The following is a 16,134-nucleotide window of genomic DNA, read 5'->3' on the forward strand; positions in this document are numbered from 1 at the left end:
TAATTCCACATCTCAGCTTCACTGAATGGAAACTGAGACTTGCAACCTGATGATGAACGTCAGTAATAAAAATACTTCACAGAAATAACAATTCTCTCCAACAGTAGCCTGTATTACTTATGTCTCAAAACAAAAATGTTAAAAAAAGGTTTTAACAGTTTTAGGTGGTAGACATATGCATTGGATATGGCTTTCAGACTCATTTTGCATGATACGTGTTCTTTTTAAATTAAGTAGTTAAAATATTTTATATCACAATCAGATTTTAAGCTGTAATTTTTGACAAAATCAGAGTATCTGGTGACATATTTCTCAGAAGAATTGTTTTCATAAATTGATATAATTACATATGTATAAATTGTAATTAGCAAGTTATGATTAAAACAAAAGACTAGAGCTAATCATGCTTTTCAGAATAAATACATTATATCTCCTTTTCTTAAGTGCAGTATAGACTTCAAAAGATCCTGACTATATTCTGATATAAGTCAAAGTCTTTAAGTTTCTTGTTAGTTATTAGTCAAGCCCTGTTAACTCTTTTATATTGTTATAACCTATTACCTACATTAGTTAACTCAGTCAGAATTTACCTTTAATGTTAAGGAAAGTCACTAACAAGAAGTGTTTTTATTGGTTACATTTCATAATTAATGCACTTCCCCTAACTTAAAGACAGCTCATCTGAGACATTATGAGAGTTTTCTAATTAATAGTTACATTTTTGAGACATAAAACTGCTTTAAAGACTACTGGGTTCTTGGAATTGGATGTATTTCAAACCTCTCATTGTGCAAATGAGAAACATTAGGCACGGAGTGAAAAAATGACTTGAATTTGTGAGGCATAATTGCTTGGCATAATTGACAAGAAGTAAATGAGGATAGTTTTTAAATTCATAGTAATGAGGTTGAAGGCACTTTCCTAATTTTATTTACTATGTATATTCAACTGTTGTTTATATCTACTTTCCTAACCATGGAATTTTGTTTTTGTTTTTACTTAGCCAAGAGAAGCTGCTTTGAATTCAATCTATCATTTGAACAAAGTTATGGAATTTATAAAATAGCACATGAAGATTACTATGGTGATGATGAAAATTCTACATCCTATCACAATCTCATGAACTATGAATGCAAAACTCCGAAAGACTCTCAGAGAGACACTCCTAATGTCTTCAGTTCCATAAAAGTGGAAATCAGCACTACACACTCCCTGGACAGCTCTACACTTAAAGGCATTAACAAGTATACAAATACTGATATTATAGAGGCTAAACAGGATTCCCAAAATGAAAAGGGCATTGACCCACTGCTCTTTGAAAAAACAGGTGATATTCACTATGAAGAAACCACCTTTTTAGAAGGGCCAGAAAGAAGACTTTCTCATGAGGAGAGTCAGAAACCAGACCTTTCAGACTGGGAATGGTGTAGGAGTAAATCAGAAAGAACTCCTCGTCAGGTACAGTAAAGATTATTCTTCCTGTGAAATTAAAGTGAGAAAAAATATGACAGTCATGAAAAAAAATTCTCAGTTGCTTATTCCATTCAGTCAAGTCCAAGTGTAATTACACTTGCCTCAATTAATTTCCATAATACTAAACTTTATTTCAAGGTATCTTTGAAAGGATCTTACATTTTCATTCTATATATATATATATATATATATATATATATATATATATATATATGAATTAGAAGAGTTAAATAGATTATTTGAGAATTGTAGGGCAAGCAATCTACTTAAATTCAGACTAGATCCTCAGAATTTGTTTCAAATTAGTTAACTTGTAGGTTTTATTATTCCTTCACCCAAAAAGTATTCCACAAGACACCAAGATAAATTCTCTTTTTTAAAAATAAAGGCAAATATTTATACAACTAGTTGTGAGGAGGATAGTCCTGCTGCAACTATTCTAGACAGCTTACATGTTAATCTTGCTAGAACTAGTCCCTGTAGTACTCCTTAGCAATGAAATAAGGAACTATTCCAGAATACACACACGTGAGTCTTTGCAAGCCCTGCTGAATGTTCTATCCTTTAAGGATGAAAGAAAGGTTTTATAATCCTATATAATAAAGAGGTAATATGCAAATTGACTGTCACACCCTTGTACAAGATGGCTGCCCCCATGTGGTCACAAGATGGCCAGCAGGGGAGGGCAGTTAGGGGTGACCAGGCTGGCGGGGGAGGGCAGTTGGGGGAGACCAGGTAGGCAGGGGAGGGCAGTTGGGGGTGACCGGGCTGGCAGGGGAGGGCAGTTGGGGGCAATCGGGCCAACAGGGGAGCAGTTAGGTGTCGATCAGGCTGGCAGGGGAGTGGTTAGGGGGTGATAAGGCTGGCAGGCAGAAGCGGTTAGGGGCAATCAGGCAGGCAGGCAGGCGAGCGGTTGGAAGCCAGCAGTCCTGGATTGTGAGAGGGATGTCCCAGATTGGAGAGGGTGCAGGTTGGGCTGAGGGACACCCCCCCTTCACAAATTTCGTGCACCAGGCCTCTAGTCTATAATAATAAAACTGTAATATGCTAATTAGACCAGATATCCTTCCCGATGACCTTCCAGACAAACCTGGGGCTGTGAGGGAAGCCCAAGTACTGGGTGCCCAAGGGAAGCCGGTGCCAGCAGCTGAGGGAAGGAAGGCCTACTCTTGCCCGAGTTTTGTGCATCAGGCCTGTAGTGTTTTATAAAAGTGAAAGAATTTATACATTAACTAGAGGCCCGGTGCATGAAATTCATGCACGGGGGGGGGGGGTGTCCCTCAGCCCAGCCTGCACCCTCTCCAATCTGGGACCACTCGAGGGATGCCCAACTGCCCGTTTAAGCCCGATCCCGGATCAGGCCTAAACAGGCGGCCGGACATCCCTCTCACAATCCAGGACTGCTGGCTCCCAACTGCTTGCCTGCCTGCCTTCCTGATTGCCCCTAACCGCTACTGCCTGCCAGCCTGATCACCCCCTAACCACTCCCCTGCCAGCCTGATTGATGCCTAACTGCTCCCCTGCCAGCCTGTTTGCCCCTAACTGCCCTCTCCTGCAGGCCTGGTCACCCCTAACTGCCCTCCCCTGCAGGCCTGGTCCCCCCCCCCCAACTGCTCTCCCCTGCAGGCCTGGGTCCCCCCCAACTGCCCTCCCCTGCAGGCCTGGTCACCCCTAACTGCCCTCCCCTGCAGGCCTGGTCCCCCCCAACTGCTCTCCCCTTCAGGCCTGGGTCCCAACTGCCTTTCCCTGCAAGCCTGGTTGCCCCCAACTTCCCTACTCTGCCGGACGGGTCACCCCTAACTTCCCTTCCCTGCAGGCCTGGTCGCCCCAACTTCCTTCCTCTGCCAGCTTGGTCACCCCTAACTGCCCTCCCCTGCTGGCCTAATAGCCCACAACTGCCCTCTCTTGGAGACCTAGTCCCTCCCAACTGCCCTCCCATGCTGGCCATCTTGTGGTGGCCATCTTGTGTCCAAATGGGGGCAAGATCTTTGACCACATGGGGGCAGCCATCTTGTGTGTTGGAGTGATGGTCAATCTGCATATTACTCTTTTATTAGATAGGATAGAGGCCTGGTGCACAGGTGGGAGCCAGCTGGTTTGCCCTGAAGGGTGTCCCAGATCAGGGTGGAGGTACCCTTGGGGCGTGGGGCAGCCTGGGTGAGGGGCCTGTGGTGGTTTGCAGGCTGGCCACGCCCCCTGGCAACCCAAGCAGAGGCCCTGGTATCTGGGGATTATTTATCTTCTACAATTGAAACTTTGTAGCCTGGAGCAGAGCCAAGCCTTCTGCTTGCTCTGTGGCGGCAGCCATTTCTATTGGGATTTATGTATCTTCTATAATTGAAACTTTGTAGCCTTAAGTTGAGGCCTGGGCCGGCCAGGGCTGCAGAAGCTTGGCTTCCTCCATCGCCGCGGGCAACCCTAGCCTCCTGCTCTTTCCAGCTCTGTGGCTGCCCCATTTCTCTTTGGATTTATGTATCTTCTATCATTGAAACTTTGTAGCCTTGAGTGGAGGCCTAGGCCGGCAAGGGCAGGTGGAAAGCTTGGCTTTCTCCATCGCCGGGGAAACCCATGCCTCCCTCCTGCTCTCTGTGGCGGTAGCCATCTTGGTTGGGTTTATTTGCATATTATCTTCTGATTGGCTTGTGGGCGTGGCTTGTGGGCGTGGCTTGAGGGTGTAGCAGACTGATGGTTAATTTGCATATTACTCTTTTATTAGGTTAGATTTCATCCCCTTCTCTCCTAGATTTCAACCTGCCTAGAATAATGAAACTTATTTTATTAAAATGGTAATGTTATATTAATATGAGATTGTTCTTTCCTCCAAAGTCTCATATCTGGTAATTAAATTTATTATTGCTTTCCACACTATTTACTAGGAAGAGAAATCTTTTCCTACATGATTTGATAGAAATCCAAACCCAGTTACTCCCAGTCTCTGGAATCAAAAGCATAGCTCTACAAATATCTGCTAGAAATAATGCCTTCATTATATGACCATATAACAGCAACTGTGAATATGAGCAGAATAATCTGAGATTTCTTTTATTCTTTTTTTATGTTTCTTTTATCCTTATTGATTAATTAAAACTACTAATCTTACTCTGACACCAGCATTTTAAAAGCTGGTTAATAAAAGAAACTATTATTAAAAAGAATTATTCATAGTTTAGTGACTTGGTATCTCACTAAATATTTTCCATAAGTTAAGAAATACAGTGAAAAGTGTATTATTGACAGGACATAATGCTCAGTATTTTTAGAACAATATGGTACCCTGAATTCCTATGATTTCAGCATCAATTTGCTCCCGAATAAACTAAACCTCCTGGTTTTCTCACACTTAAAAAGTACGAAATACTTTTTACTACTAAGTATGTGTGTGTGTGTATGTGTGTGTGTGTGCGCACATCCCAATAACTTGCAACTACCTATGTGCCACTGCCCCATCCCATCCTTATGCACACCCCTTATGCATTACAGCTATCTTGAATCTTCCTCATCATTTTTTTTGTTTTATTGTCTTAGCATAAATGAACATAATAAATAAACATACTTCTAGCCCAATATATTTAGTTTTGCTTATTTTGAGCTTTCTAAAGATGGTATCATACTACACCTAGTCTTCTGGGACTTGCTTTTCTTCCACTCAACATAATTTTAAATGTCTCTATTTTCTTATGTATTTTCTTAAAACATTGGCTATTATCGTGTAAAACATAACAACTTAAAAGTCTTGGTTGTAGTTCAGAGATTATAATCAATTAACTACACTTATAAACATAAAAGGACTAGACACTTTACATATCAATATATAGTCTTAAGAGAATGAAGAAACACAACTTACCACAAACCTCTGTAAATCAAAAAATAAAATTGTATGGACAGCACAAAACTTTGATCAATCCAGATATCTTTTAACTATAAAAATTTGCATATTGAATGTTAATATTTTAACATTTGTGAAGAGCAAGTAATTAAGGAAACTGATTTAAAATCATGGCTGTGAAAAAATTATTAGTGGTATAATAGATTATAGAATATTTAGGAGAGGTAAACTTTATATTTTCACAGACTAATTGAAATTAATTGAAATACTATCATAAATTTTAAAACAATAGTAAGAAATCCTTAGGCCACAGACTAATGTTATTGGTATGACTTTCCCTTTGCAAAATTGCCTGTGGATTTTAAGGTTAACATTATAAAATATATCTAGGATTGAAAAGCTCATGAGAACTTTTTCTATGAAAAAAGCAAGGTGTAAAGTATTACTCTATTCTTTAGCAGCAAATATTTCCTCGGAATAGATGGTGACTTGGAAAGCACTTTCATTTCATCCTTTTTTTCCAAGACCTTCTTTGCTCAGAAAGCTATGTTAACTTATGTATCTTATAGTGATATATTAAACTGTAGCAGAGGGGCCTGGCCTGCATGGCCCAGTGGTTGAGCGTCAAGCTATGAACCAGGAGGTCCCTGGTTCGATTCCTGGTCAGGGCATATGCCTAGGTTGTGGGCTCAATTCCCAGTGGGGAGTGTGCAGGAGGTAGCAGATCAGTGATTTTCTCTCATCATTGATGTTTCTATCTCTCTCTCCCTCTCCCTTCCTCTCTGAAATCAAATAAAAATCTATTTAAAAAAATAAACTGTAGCAGACACTGCAGCAACTCTATAAAAATACTATCTCTTGATTTTTCTATGGTTGTGCTTTCAATTATGTAGGCTCAATGTATCAGCTCCTCTCTAAAGGTACTGACATAAAATAGTGTGAGTTCTTTGTTCTCAGGCTTTTAAAAAATCAGGTTTGATTTAAAATACATTTAGTAAGCCTTCCTTTACAATGCATATTACTTACTTTATTAGAGTTTATGTTAGTAAACAAATTTTCAGTACATCGTGTTGGAAATCCTCGTGGGAATGTGTATCAGATCAAGATTAAGGTGTAAAAAAGACAGTATTAGAATAGCATTAGCAGGGTTCATTTTAAATGTGATCCAATAAACTTTATCAGAGTTGAGAGTGTTTGTAAGACTGAAATTCATTGTTAAGCTTAGCCACATAATCACTTCCATTTGGAACCCTATAGTGTAGAATCCTAAGCAGTTCACTATTAATTTTCATTATAGTCAGAAAAATAGTCAGAAATGTCAGAGTTCTTCTGTTATAGTTTTAATGTGGTATGAATGTACCTCAAATTAAATAATGATTTTCAAGAACCCCCAAGCCTTGTCATCTATGAATAAAGAAAATTGGATTTATAAAATAATTTAGAGGCTTGTGGGTGATCACTATAATTTTCTTTTTTAATACAAAGTTCAACAAATTTCCCATGGATTTCATTTTCTTTTCTTTTAACGTGTTGTCTTAAAGCTCTAGATACTCATTTATTTATTATGAATCAGAAACAAAGATATACTGTAACTATGCCACTTAATCCCACTGATAATTCTATCATTATATTACTTACGGTGAAAACCGCTCTGCTATGCCAGTAGGATATAGAAAAACAGGTTCTGAAACAAACCTTCTCAAATGAGGACAAGTAAGGGAAGTGCTTGCATTTGATTAGCTACACAAACCACTTGGCATTAGATAGAATAAACCAACAAGAACTAATTTTAAAGTCACCTAAGAATCAAAGAAATTTTATGTTAAGGAAAATACTTTATCTAAAAATAGTTTTACAAGTAAAAGTTGTATTATTTGCTAATATTGATTTCTATAATCTTTATAATATTACTAGAGGCCAGGTGCATTACATTTATGCACATGTAGGTTCCCTAGGCCTGGCCAGCAATCAGGGTTGATCTGTGCAGCGACTAGTGGGGCAATCAGGGCCCCACCCCCCGCCAGTCACCTCCCTCTGCGGGGCGACCAGTGGTGTGATTGGTCCCTACTCCCCCCTCTGGCATCTGCCTTGGCTGGCCTGGGGCCTGTGGCTGGGGGCAGCTCCTGCTTGGAGCATCTGCCCCCTGGTGGTCAGTGCATGTCATAGCAGCCAGTCGTTCCACTGGTCATTCCACCATTCAGTCAATTTGCATATTAGGCATTTATTATATAGGATTATTTATTTAAGTAATTTTCATAGAAAACTGTAGAAACCAAAAGTTGAACTAGACTATATTAGGTACTTAAGATCAATATGCAAGTAAGTCAAATGGGGATGTTCAAATGTAGATTGTAATTGAGTAGATTTAAGATAGGGTCCAAGATTCTGCATTTCTAACAAACCCATGCCAGACCTACAGAATCAGAATCCCTGGATTGGTTCAGATGCACATTAACATTTAAAAAGTACTGTGTTAGCGTCTAATCCAGGGGTGGGCAAACTTTTTGACTCGAGGGCCACAATGGGTTCTTAAACTGGACCGGAGGGCCGGAACAAAAGCATGGATGGAGTGTTTGTGTGAACTAATATAAATTCAAAGTAAAGGAGTGGAGGGGAGAGCAAGAGAACCCTCCGCTCTTTCTGCTCCGCGGGCCGGATAGAACAGCCGAACGTGCCGGATCTGGCCCGCGGGCCATAGTTTGTCCATGGCTGGCTAGGAGATGGATATTAATTTAGAGAGCAGGGCTAAATTAACCCTCTAATATATGCCCCATAAAGTGAAATAAGACTAGAAAAAATACCCCAATACACAATCTCTTCCCCCACCACAAAGAAAGTGAACATTCTCTTTACATTTTAAAAAAGAAACTATTAAAAAATTAAATTGGGCATTGGGATGTTAAGTGTTTTCTGTGACATTGTTAGCTGAACAATTGCAAATGCTTCACTTGTTTGCTGAATAACTTTCAACATTTTTAACTGAAGTGAGGACCAGAGAAAAATTCACCTATCAGATCTGTAGCTTCCAGGCAGTCATCCTAACATAAATGACTGTCAGGAGTACAGATGTTTTATATCTGGTTATGTTCATTTTTCTGGAGTGTTTCATTCATTACTCCACTGTTCAGAGACCTGAAAAATTGTTACACTGCTTTAAAAAATCATTTATAACTTTCATTGTTTTATGATTATACAGTAATATAATTATTGTAGAAAATTTAGAAATTGCTGATAAGCAAAGAAAAACACCCACTGCCAACCATCGAGAGCTAAAAACTGTTTACATTTTATCTAATAAAATTTTAAGCTCTTTCTTATAATTTTGACAAAAATGGATCATATTGCATGTTTCGTTTGGAATTTTTTTTCCACCTCAGAGTATAATTTTCACCTGATTTAAATTGTTCAAGCCCCGTGTTCTAATATATGGTATAGTTTAGAATAACTATTTTGAGTATGGCTGAAAACATCCACAAATGTAAATTTATTCACAAATATTTAAAACAAAGGGAAATAATAAACTAATTCAAATATTTCATAACACATTTTGTGATCCTCACAGTATGCATTTGCTCAAATGAAGTAAAACTGTTCACTTTCTATAAATCCAAGGGGCTTAGCCTTAGATCAAAGTTTATGTGGAATCCTATAATTCACCTTTTAAACTATGAATTCTGTTAAAAACAAACAAACAAAAAACTCATGGTTTAAAGAAACCTTAAAGGCTTTGTATTGGAACCACCCCATCTGGCTTAAATCTCTTCTACAACCTCTTATTGAGTGGTTAGATTATCCCTATGTGACCTCAAGTGGCTGAAAACTCAATATTTTTTAAAAGCAGGCTCATTTTATACTTTAAATATATATATATATATATATATATATATATATATATATATATGTATATATATATATATATATATATATATATATATATATATATATATATATATTGATTTTAGAGAGGAAGGGAGAGAAAGAGAGGGAGAGATTGAAACATCAATGATGAGAAAGAGTCATTAATTGGCTGCCTACTGCACACCCCCCACTGGGGATTGAGCACACAAACCAGGGCATGTGTCCTTGATCAAAATCGAACCTGAGACCCTTCAGTCTACAGGCCAATGCTGAGCCAAACCAGCTAGGGCGAAACTCACTACATTTTATTTATTTTATTTTTTTAAATAAATCTTTATTGTTCAGATTATTACAGATGTTCCTCTTTTTTCCCCCCATAGCTCCCCTCCACCTGATTCCCCACCCCACCCATGCCCTTACTTCCCGCCACTGTCTTCATCCATAGGTGTAAGATTTTTGTCCAATCTCTTCCCGCACCCCTCACACCCCTTCCCCCCGAGAATTGTCAGTCCACTCCCTTTCTATGCCCCTGATTCTATTATACTCATCAATTTACTCTGTTCATCAGATTTTTTATTCACTTGATTTTTAGATTCACTTGTTGATAGGCATGCATTTGTTGTCATTTTGTTGTTCATAATTTTTATCTTTACCTTTTTCTTCTTCTTCCTCTTCTTAAAGAATACCCTTCAGCATTTCATATAATCCTGGTTTGGTGGTGCTGAACTCCTTTAGTTTTTTCTTGTCTGTGAAGCTCTTTATCTGACCTTCAATTCTAAATGATAGCTTTGCTGGGTAGAGTAGTCTTGGTTGTAGGTTCTTGCTGTTCATCACTTTGAATATTTCTTGCCACTCCCTTCTGGCCTGCATAGTTTCTGTTGAGAAATCAGCTGACAGTCATATGGGTACTCCCTTGTAGGTAACTAACCGTTTTTCTCTTGCTGCTTTCAAGATTCTCTCTATGTCTTTTGCCCTTGGCATTTTAATTATGATGTGTCTTGGTATGGTCCTCTTTGGATTCCTCTTGTTTGGGGTTCTCTGCGCTTCCTGGACAGGTAAGTCTATTTCTTTCACCATGTGGGGGAAGTTTTCTGTCATTATTTCTTCTAATAGGTTTTCAATATTTTGCTCTCTCTCTTCTTCTGGCACCCCAATAATTCAGATATTGGTACGCTTAAAGTTGTCCCCGAGGCTCCTTACACTATCTTCATATTTTTGGATTCTTTTTTCTTTTTGTTTTTCTGGTTGGGTGTTTTTTGTTTCCTCATATTTCAAACCATTGGTTTGATTCTTGGGGTCCTTTGGTCTACTGTTGAATTTCTGTATATTCTTTATTTCAGACAGTGTATGCTTAATTTCTGACTGGTCCTTCTCCATTTTTTTGGCATTCTCATTAAGATCCTTAAAGGTCTCACTAAGTTTCTCAGAGGTTTTTAGAAGATTCTTGAGTAACCTTATAAATGTGGTTTTGAACTCTATGTCCAGTAGTTTGCTTTCCTCCATTTCTGTCATTCATGACATGTTTCTTTGTCTCCGCATTTTGGCTGCTTCCCTGTGTTGATGGGGTGGTTTTCTGTGGTAGGTGTCCTATAGGGCCCAGTGGCTCAGCCTCCCCAGTTACCTGAGGTGGACACTCTTGGTGCACCCCTTTGTGGGCTGAGTGCAAAGTCTTGGTGTAGTTAAGCCTTGATTGCTGTTGGTACACTGGGAGGAATTGACCTCCAGGCCAATTGGCTGTGAGGACCCGCTGTGTCTATAATGGAAGAACTGCTGTGCTGGAGACATGCTTATGGTGCAGGACTTGTTTCAGTGTGGCTTTGGTGCTCACTGAGTCTGCCTCTTGAATGTGTCACTTATGAATGTGAGGAGTTGATGTCTGGTGTCGTCTCACACTGACCACTAGGTACACTGGCTTCTGGATCTCCAATGGGATGCAGGTCAGCTACTGTCTGAGGTCACCCAGCAGGAGCTATGGCAAGATCTGCAGATTTCTCCTCTTTGTTGGGGCTTGGAGGTTTTGGAGCTGTCTGACCAGAGCTGCAGTTTGTTAGGTTAAGCTGCAATAGGGCAGGCCATTTATCTGCAAAAGCCGCTGCGCAGAGCTTGGGTGGGTGTGTAAATTGGGCAGGGCGGGGTCTCAGGGAATCACTAGGCTAGGGCATGGCAAACAGCGATGGCTGCCAGTCAGCAGTCTCTGCATCTCCAAGTTTCCGTGTCCCTGTGTCCCGCCCCCTAGCGCAGTAAACAATGATTCCTGTGCGCACCTCTGCAAGAAAGCCACCCTCATTTTCCCACCCGATGGCAGACAGTCCAACTTCTCCCCGTAGGAGTCTGGGTCCCCAGAGTCTCGCTGGAAACTGGAGTTCAGAGTAATCGGGAGCTTGTCTCCCTTCAGGTTGAAAAAAACAGTGCACCCAGTTGCCAGCCGCCAGCCTGATTCACGCACCTCCGTACCTCAGCTTTTCTGCACTTGTGCATGTCTCAATGCTCTTTTCTCTTTCCTTCTAGTTGTAGAACTTCTACTCAGCCAGCTTTCCCATGGTTCTGGGTGATAGACGTTTTGTCTTTTAGTTGTAGTTTTGGTGTGGTTGTGAGAGGCAGCAGGTACAGGTGTATACCTTATGCCTCCATCTTGGTTTTCCCTCACTACATTTTAAAAACTTTATTGTGAACTTACTTTAGATTTACAAAACAGTTTTAAAAATAGTACCAAGTTCTATTATTGCCAAATAACACAGATACTTACTGAGCATCTGCTGTGTGTCATATATAGGTCTAAGCACTTTACATGTAATTGCTCATTTAGTATTCACAAGGACTATCTGACAGATATTATTACCCAGTTTTACAAATGAAAAAATACTGGAGCACAGAAAATTTAACCCTAAAGTCTATCATGAACAGAGCCTGGGAGCAAACTCAGGCAATCTTATTCCAGAGACAGTCCACTTATCCATTACCATAACTGCTTCAGAGAGATAGTTTATGGTTGGCAAATCATTACTTACACTAATTTCTAATCTATTCACCTCATACAGGACAATTAATATCACCCAGGGAACCTTTAAATATGCCCCCACCCCACCCACAGAAATTCTGATTTAATTGGTCTGGAGTAAGATTGGGGTACCAATATTATTAAATCCTGTGTGTGGCTACTTGCAAAATATATAACCAATAAAGGACTTCTATTTAGAATATATAATTTATAAAGAACACCAATAAATCAATAAGAAAATGACAGATATCTGACAGTATATAAGCAAAAGATTTAAACTAGTATTTCACATAAAAAGAAATACAAATATCTGTAAACATACAGAAAGGAACACCACATCATTAGCAATCTGGAAATCTCAATTAAAATAGCAATAAGAGACCACTGCACACCCAAAGAACAGCTAAAACTAAACAGTCTGACAATGCCAAGAATTGATGAGAATGTGGAACAATAGAAACTCACAAACTACTGGTTGAGTAAATTCTTAAAAACACTTTGGAAAACAGTTTTGCAATAGCTATAAAAGTTATATAAATACATGGCTCATGTCCCAGAAATTCCATTCTCAGGTATATACCTTAGAACTGCACTATCCAATACAGAAGCCACTATTCACACATAGCTCTTTAATTTTAAATTAATTTAAGATTTTTTAAAATTTAAAATTCAGTTCTGGAATTGCATGACTCACAGCTTAATGCTCAATATCCAAATGTGGCCAGTGGCTACTGTGTTAGACAGCACAAATAGAAAGCATTTCCAGCACTGCAGTTCTAATGGACAGTGCTACCCTACAACATGTTTATGTTTCTGGAAGCTCTATTTGTAATAGCCCCAACATTTAGGGATAAATAAAAGTCCATTATTAGAGTGGATAAATTGTTAAATATTTTTATAATAGAATACCATGCACAAAATATTCAACTTGTCTTCCCTCCTTCACTCTATGAACTATACTTCTCTTAATGCATCTTAAGATCACATTCACTTACTCAGCAGCTATATCACACTGCTGGTGTGTTTAACATCCACTATCACTCCTAAGGCCTTTCATTCATGCTGCTGCTTAGCCATTTGGTACATTTGTAGTCTATTCTTTGGACCCAATTATATCTCCGTTCAGTTTCTCTTGTTCCATTTAGTTCACTCTTCTATTACTTTCAACAGCTTGTTCTAATGCTACTGAAAATGGTTTTGGATGCTGATTCTTTCTAAGACCTAACTTGTATACTGTTGTTCCAAATTTGTATCACCCATGGTTTAATAAATCACCCTCCGTATTTTTATCTAACTGTTGGTTAAAAATGTGTAGCAAGACAGGACCAAAGACAGAGGCCTGCTGCATACTATAGAAACAATTCCCCTTGTTCATTTTGGTTTACTTAAAAACACTTTAATATTTTGGTTCCAAGAGTTATTAATCTCTGTAGTTGCCCTTGCAATCAATATATGTTCCTCCCTCTTGTTCATATGGATATCATTAGGGTATTATGACATGCTTTAATGAAATACTAATACAAAATTTTCTAATGCATTTCTTTTATCTGCTGTTAATTAGTTTAGTCAATAAATATTATTCATAGAAACAATATGGATATAAAGATATATGCTCCCTGCCTTCACAGTCAAGTGTAGGAAGTAGACTTTCAAGGATACCTCCTAAAAGGTGTACTTTCACCCTAGCCATTTGGCTCAGTGGATAGAACATCAGCCTGCAGACTGAAGGGTCTTTGGGTTCGATTCCAGTCAAGGGCACATACCTCAATTGCAGACTTGATCCCCCACTCTGGTTGGGGTGAATGCGGGAAGCAACCAATGGATGTGTTTCTCTCACATCGATGTTTCTCTCTCTCTCTCTCTCTTTCTCTCTCTCTCTCTCTCTCTCTCTCTCTCTCTCTCTCTCTCTGTCTCTCCCCTTCCCTTCCACTCTCTCTAAAAGTCAATGGAAAAATATCCTCCGGTGAGGATGAACAACAACAACAACAACAAAGGTGTACTTTTACTGAGGGTTGCATCTCAGTGAGAAAAGAGCAGACAGAATATAGAGAATGTACTTTTATATCACAGAGGATAGCGTGATAAGTCCAGCAGCCATGAGGAAGAAAGGAATTAGACATGGTCTTAGTAAACTTAAACTGCATCATCATCTTATAACTTCTTTTCTTGGCTCTCAAATTTTCATCAGGAGATCTTAGAAACTTTCCAGGAATAGATGTAAATATCACTTATCTCATTTATTGATTTTACTTCTTCTCATTTGAAAAATGAGTAACATTTGCACATATCCAGTGTTCAATTTCCCATTAGCTTAAAGGTCATCAACAGTGTGTATACAGCAACTTTTCCTAGTAACTTTTGAGTGCAACTCTTTTGAAAGAGAAATCTTGAACTCTTTTGCAGTAGCAAGGTTCTCTCTTCTTGTTTCTTGTTTTACTAGTATATTGTACTTCCTTTATCCTCACAAATGTTTTCTTTATCTTTTATTAAATTTATGGGAATGACATTGGTTAATAAGATTATACAGGTTTTGCCCAGCCGGGTGTGGCTCAGTGGTTGAGCATCCACCCAGGAATCAAGAGGTCACCGGTTCAATTCCCAGTCAGGGCATATACCCGGTTGCGGGCTGGATCCCCAGCGTGGGGTGTGCAGGAGGCAGCCAATCAATTATACTCTCTCATCATTGATGTTTCTATCTCTCGCTCCCTCTCCCTTCCTCTCTGAAATCAGTAAAAATATATATTAAAAAAAGATATATAGGTTTCAAGTGTACAATTCTATGATACGTCATCTGTATATTGTATTGTGTGCCCACCACCCAGAGTCAAATCTCCTTCCATCACCATATATTTGACACCCTTTACCCTTTAATACTTTCCACCACCACCCTTCTGTCTGGTAACCACCTACCACTGTCTGTGTCTATGAGTTTTTCTTTGTTTGCTTTTCTCGTTTGTTCATTTGTTGCTTTTTGTTTTATGTCCCACATATGAGTGAAATCATATGGTTCTTAACTTTTTCCATCTGACTTATTTCACTTAGCATGATATTCTCAAGATCCACCCAGGTTGTCACAAACGGCAGTATTTCATCTTTTCTTGTTGCTGAGTAATATTCCATTGTATATTTGTACCACACCTTCTTTATCTAATAATCTATTGAAGTACATTTCAGTTGTTTCCAAATCTTGGCCACCATAAATAATGCTGCAATGAACATAGGGGTACATATATCTTTGTGAATAAATGTTTTCAAAATTTTCAGGCAGATACCCAGAAGAAGGGTTGCTGGGTCAAATGGTAATTCTATTCTTAGTTTTTTGAGGAATAACCACACTGTTTTCCATAGTTTGCATTCCCACCAGCAGTGAATGAGGGTACTTTTTTCTCTACAACTTCTCCAACACTTTTATTATTTATCTTGTTGATAATAACCATTCTAATAGGTGTGAGGTGGTATCCCATTGTACTTTTTATTTACATTTCCCTAATAGCTAATAAAGTTGAACAACTTTTCATATATATGTTGGCCATTTGTATATCTTCTTGGGAAAAGTGTCTATTCAGGTCCTCTGCCCATTTTTAACTGGATTATTTGTTTGGTGTTGAGTTATATGAGGTCTTTCTATATTCTAAAATTCTTTTACAGAGCACAAATAGGAAATTAGAACTGAGGATATCTGCTTTTCTGCATCATCTCTTGACTTAATGGTGTTCACTGCAATCGGTGGGCCCATCCCTTTCTTTGATCTTCTGATCTGAACATGTTTCCAAAGGCCCTCTTTGATGCCCTTACTATTTTTATAAGCCACAGATCATTTTCTTAATTTAGCCTTCAAAATGCCAATCATTCCATCTTTAGCAATGATTCATTTGTTCTACAGATCCCCCTTAAGCCTGACCTAACCTATACTGAAGTATAGAATATACTTTTTTCTTCTGTAACTTCATCACTTACAGTTATATAGCCAGAATTATAG

The 16,134-nt window shown here is 38.8% G+C and overlaps 1 protein-coding gene across 1 annotated transcript in view; it reads left to right on the plus strand.

The window, feature by feature from the left end:
• The window catches only part of GPR149 (G protein-coupled receptor 149), a 67,148-nt gene that overhangs the window by 4,167 nt on the left and 46,847 nt on the right, over positions 1-16,134 (plus strand). Inside the window, exon 3 of the mRNA XM_080658204.1 lies at positions 1,004-1,458. Coding sequence (XP_080514330.1) covers positions 1,004-1,458 — 455 coding nt within the window. The remainder of the gene's footprint in view (positions 1-1,003; positions 1,459-16,134) is intronic.

The sequence above is a fragment of the Plecotus auritus genome (genome assembly GCF_963455305.1).
Source record: "Plecotus auritus genome assembly, chromosome: 2".
NCBI classification, from domain to species: Eukaryota; Metazoa; Chordata; class Mammalia; order Chiroptera; family Vespertilionidae; genus Plecotus; species Plecotus auritus.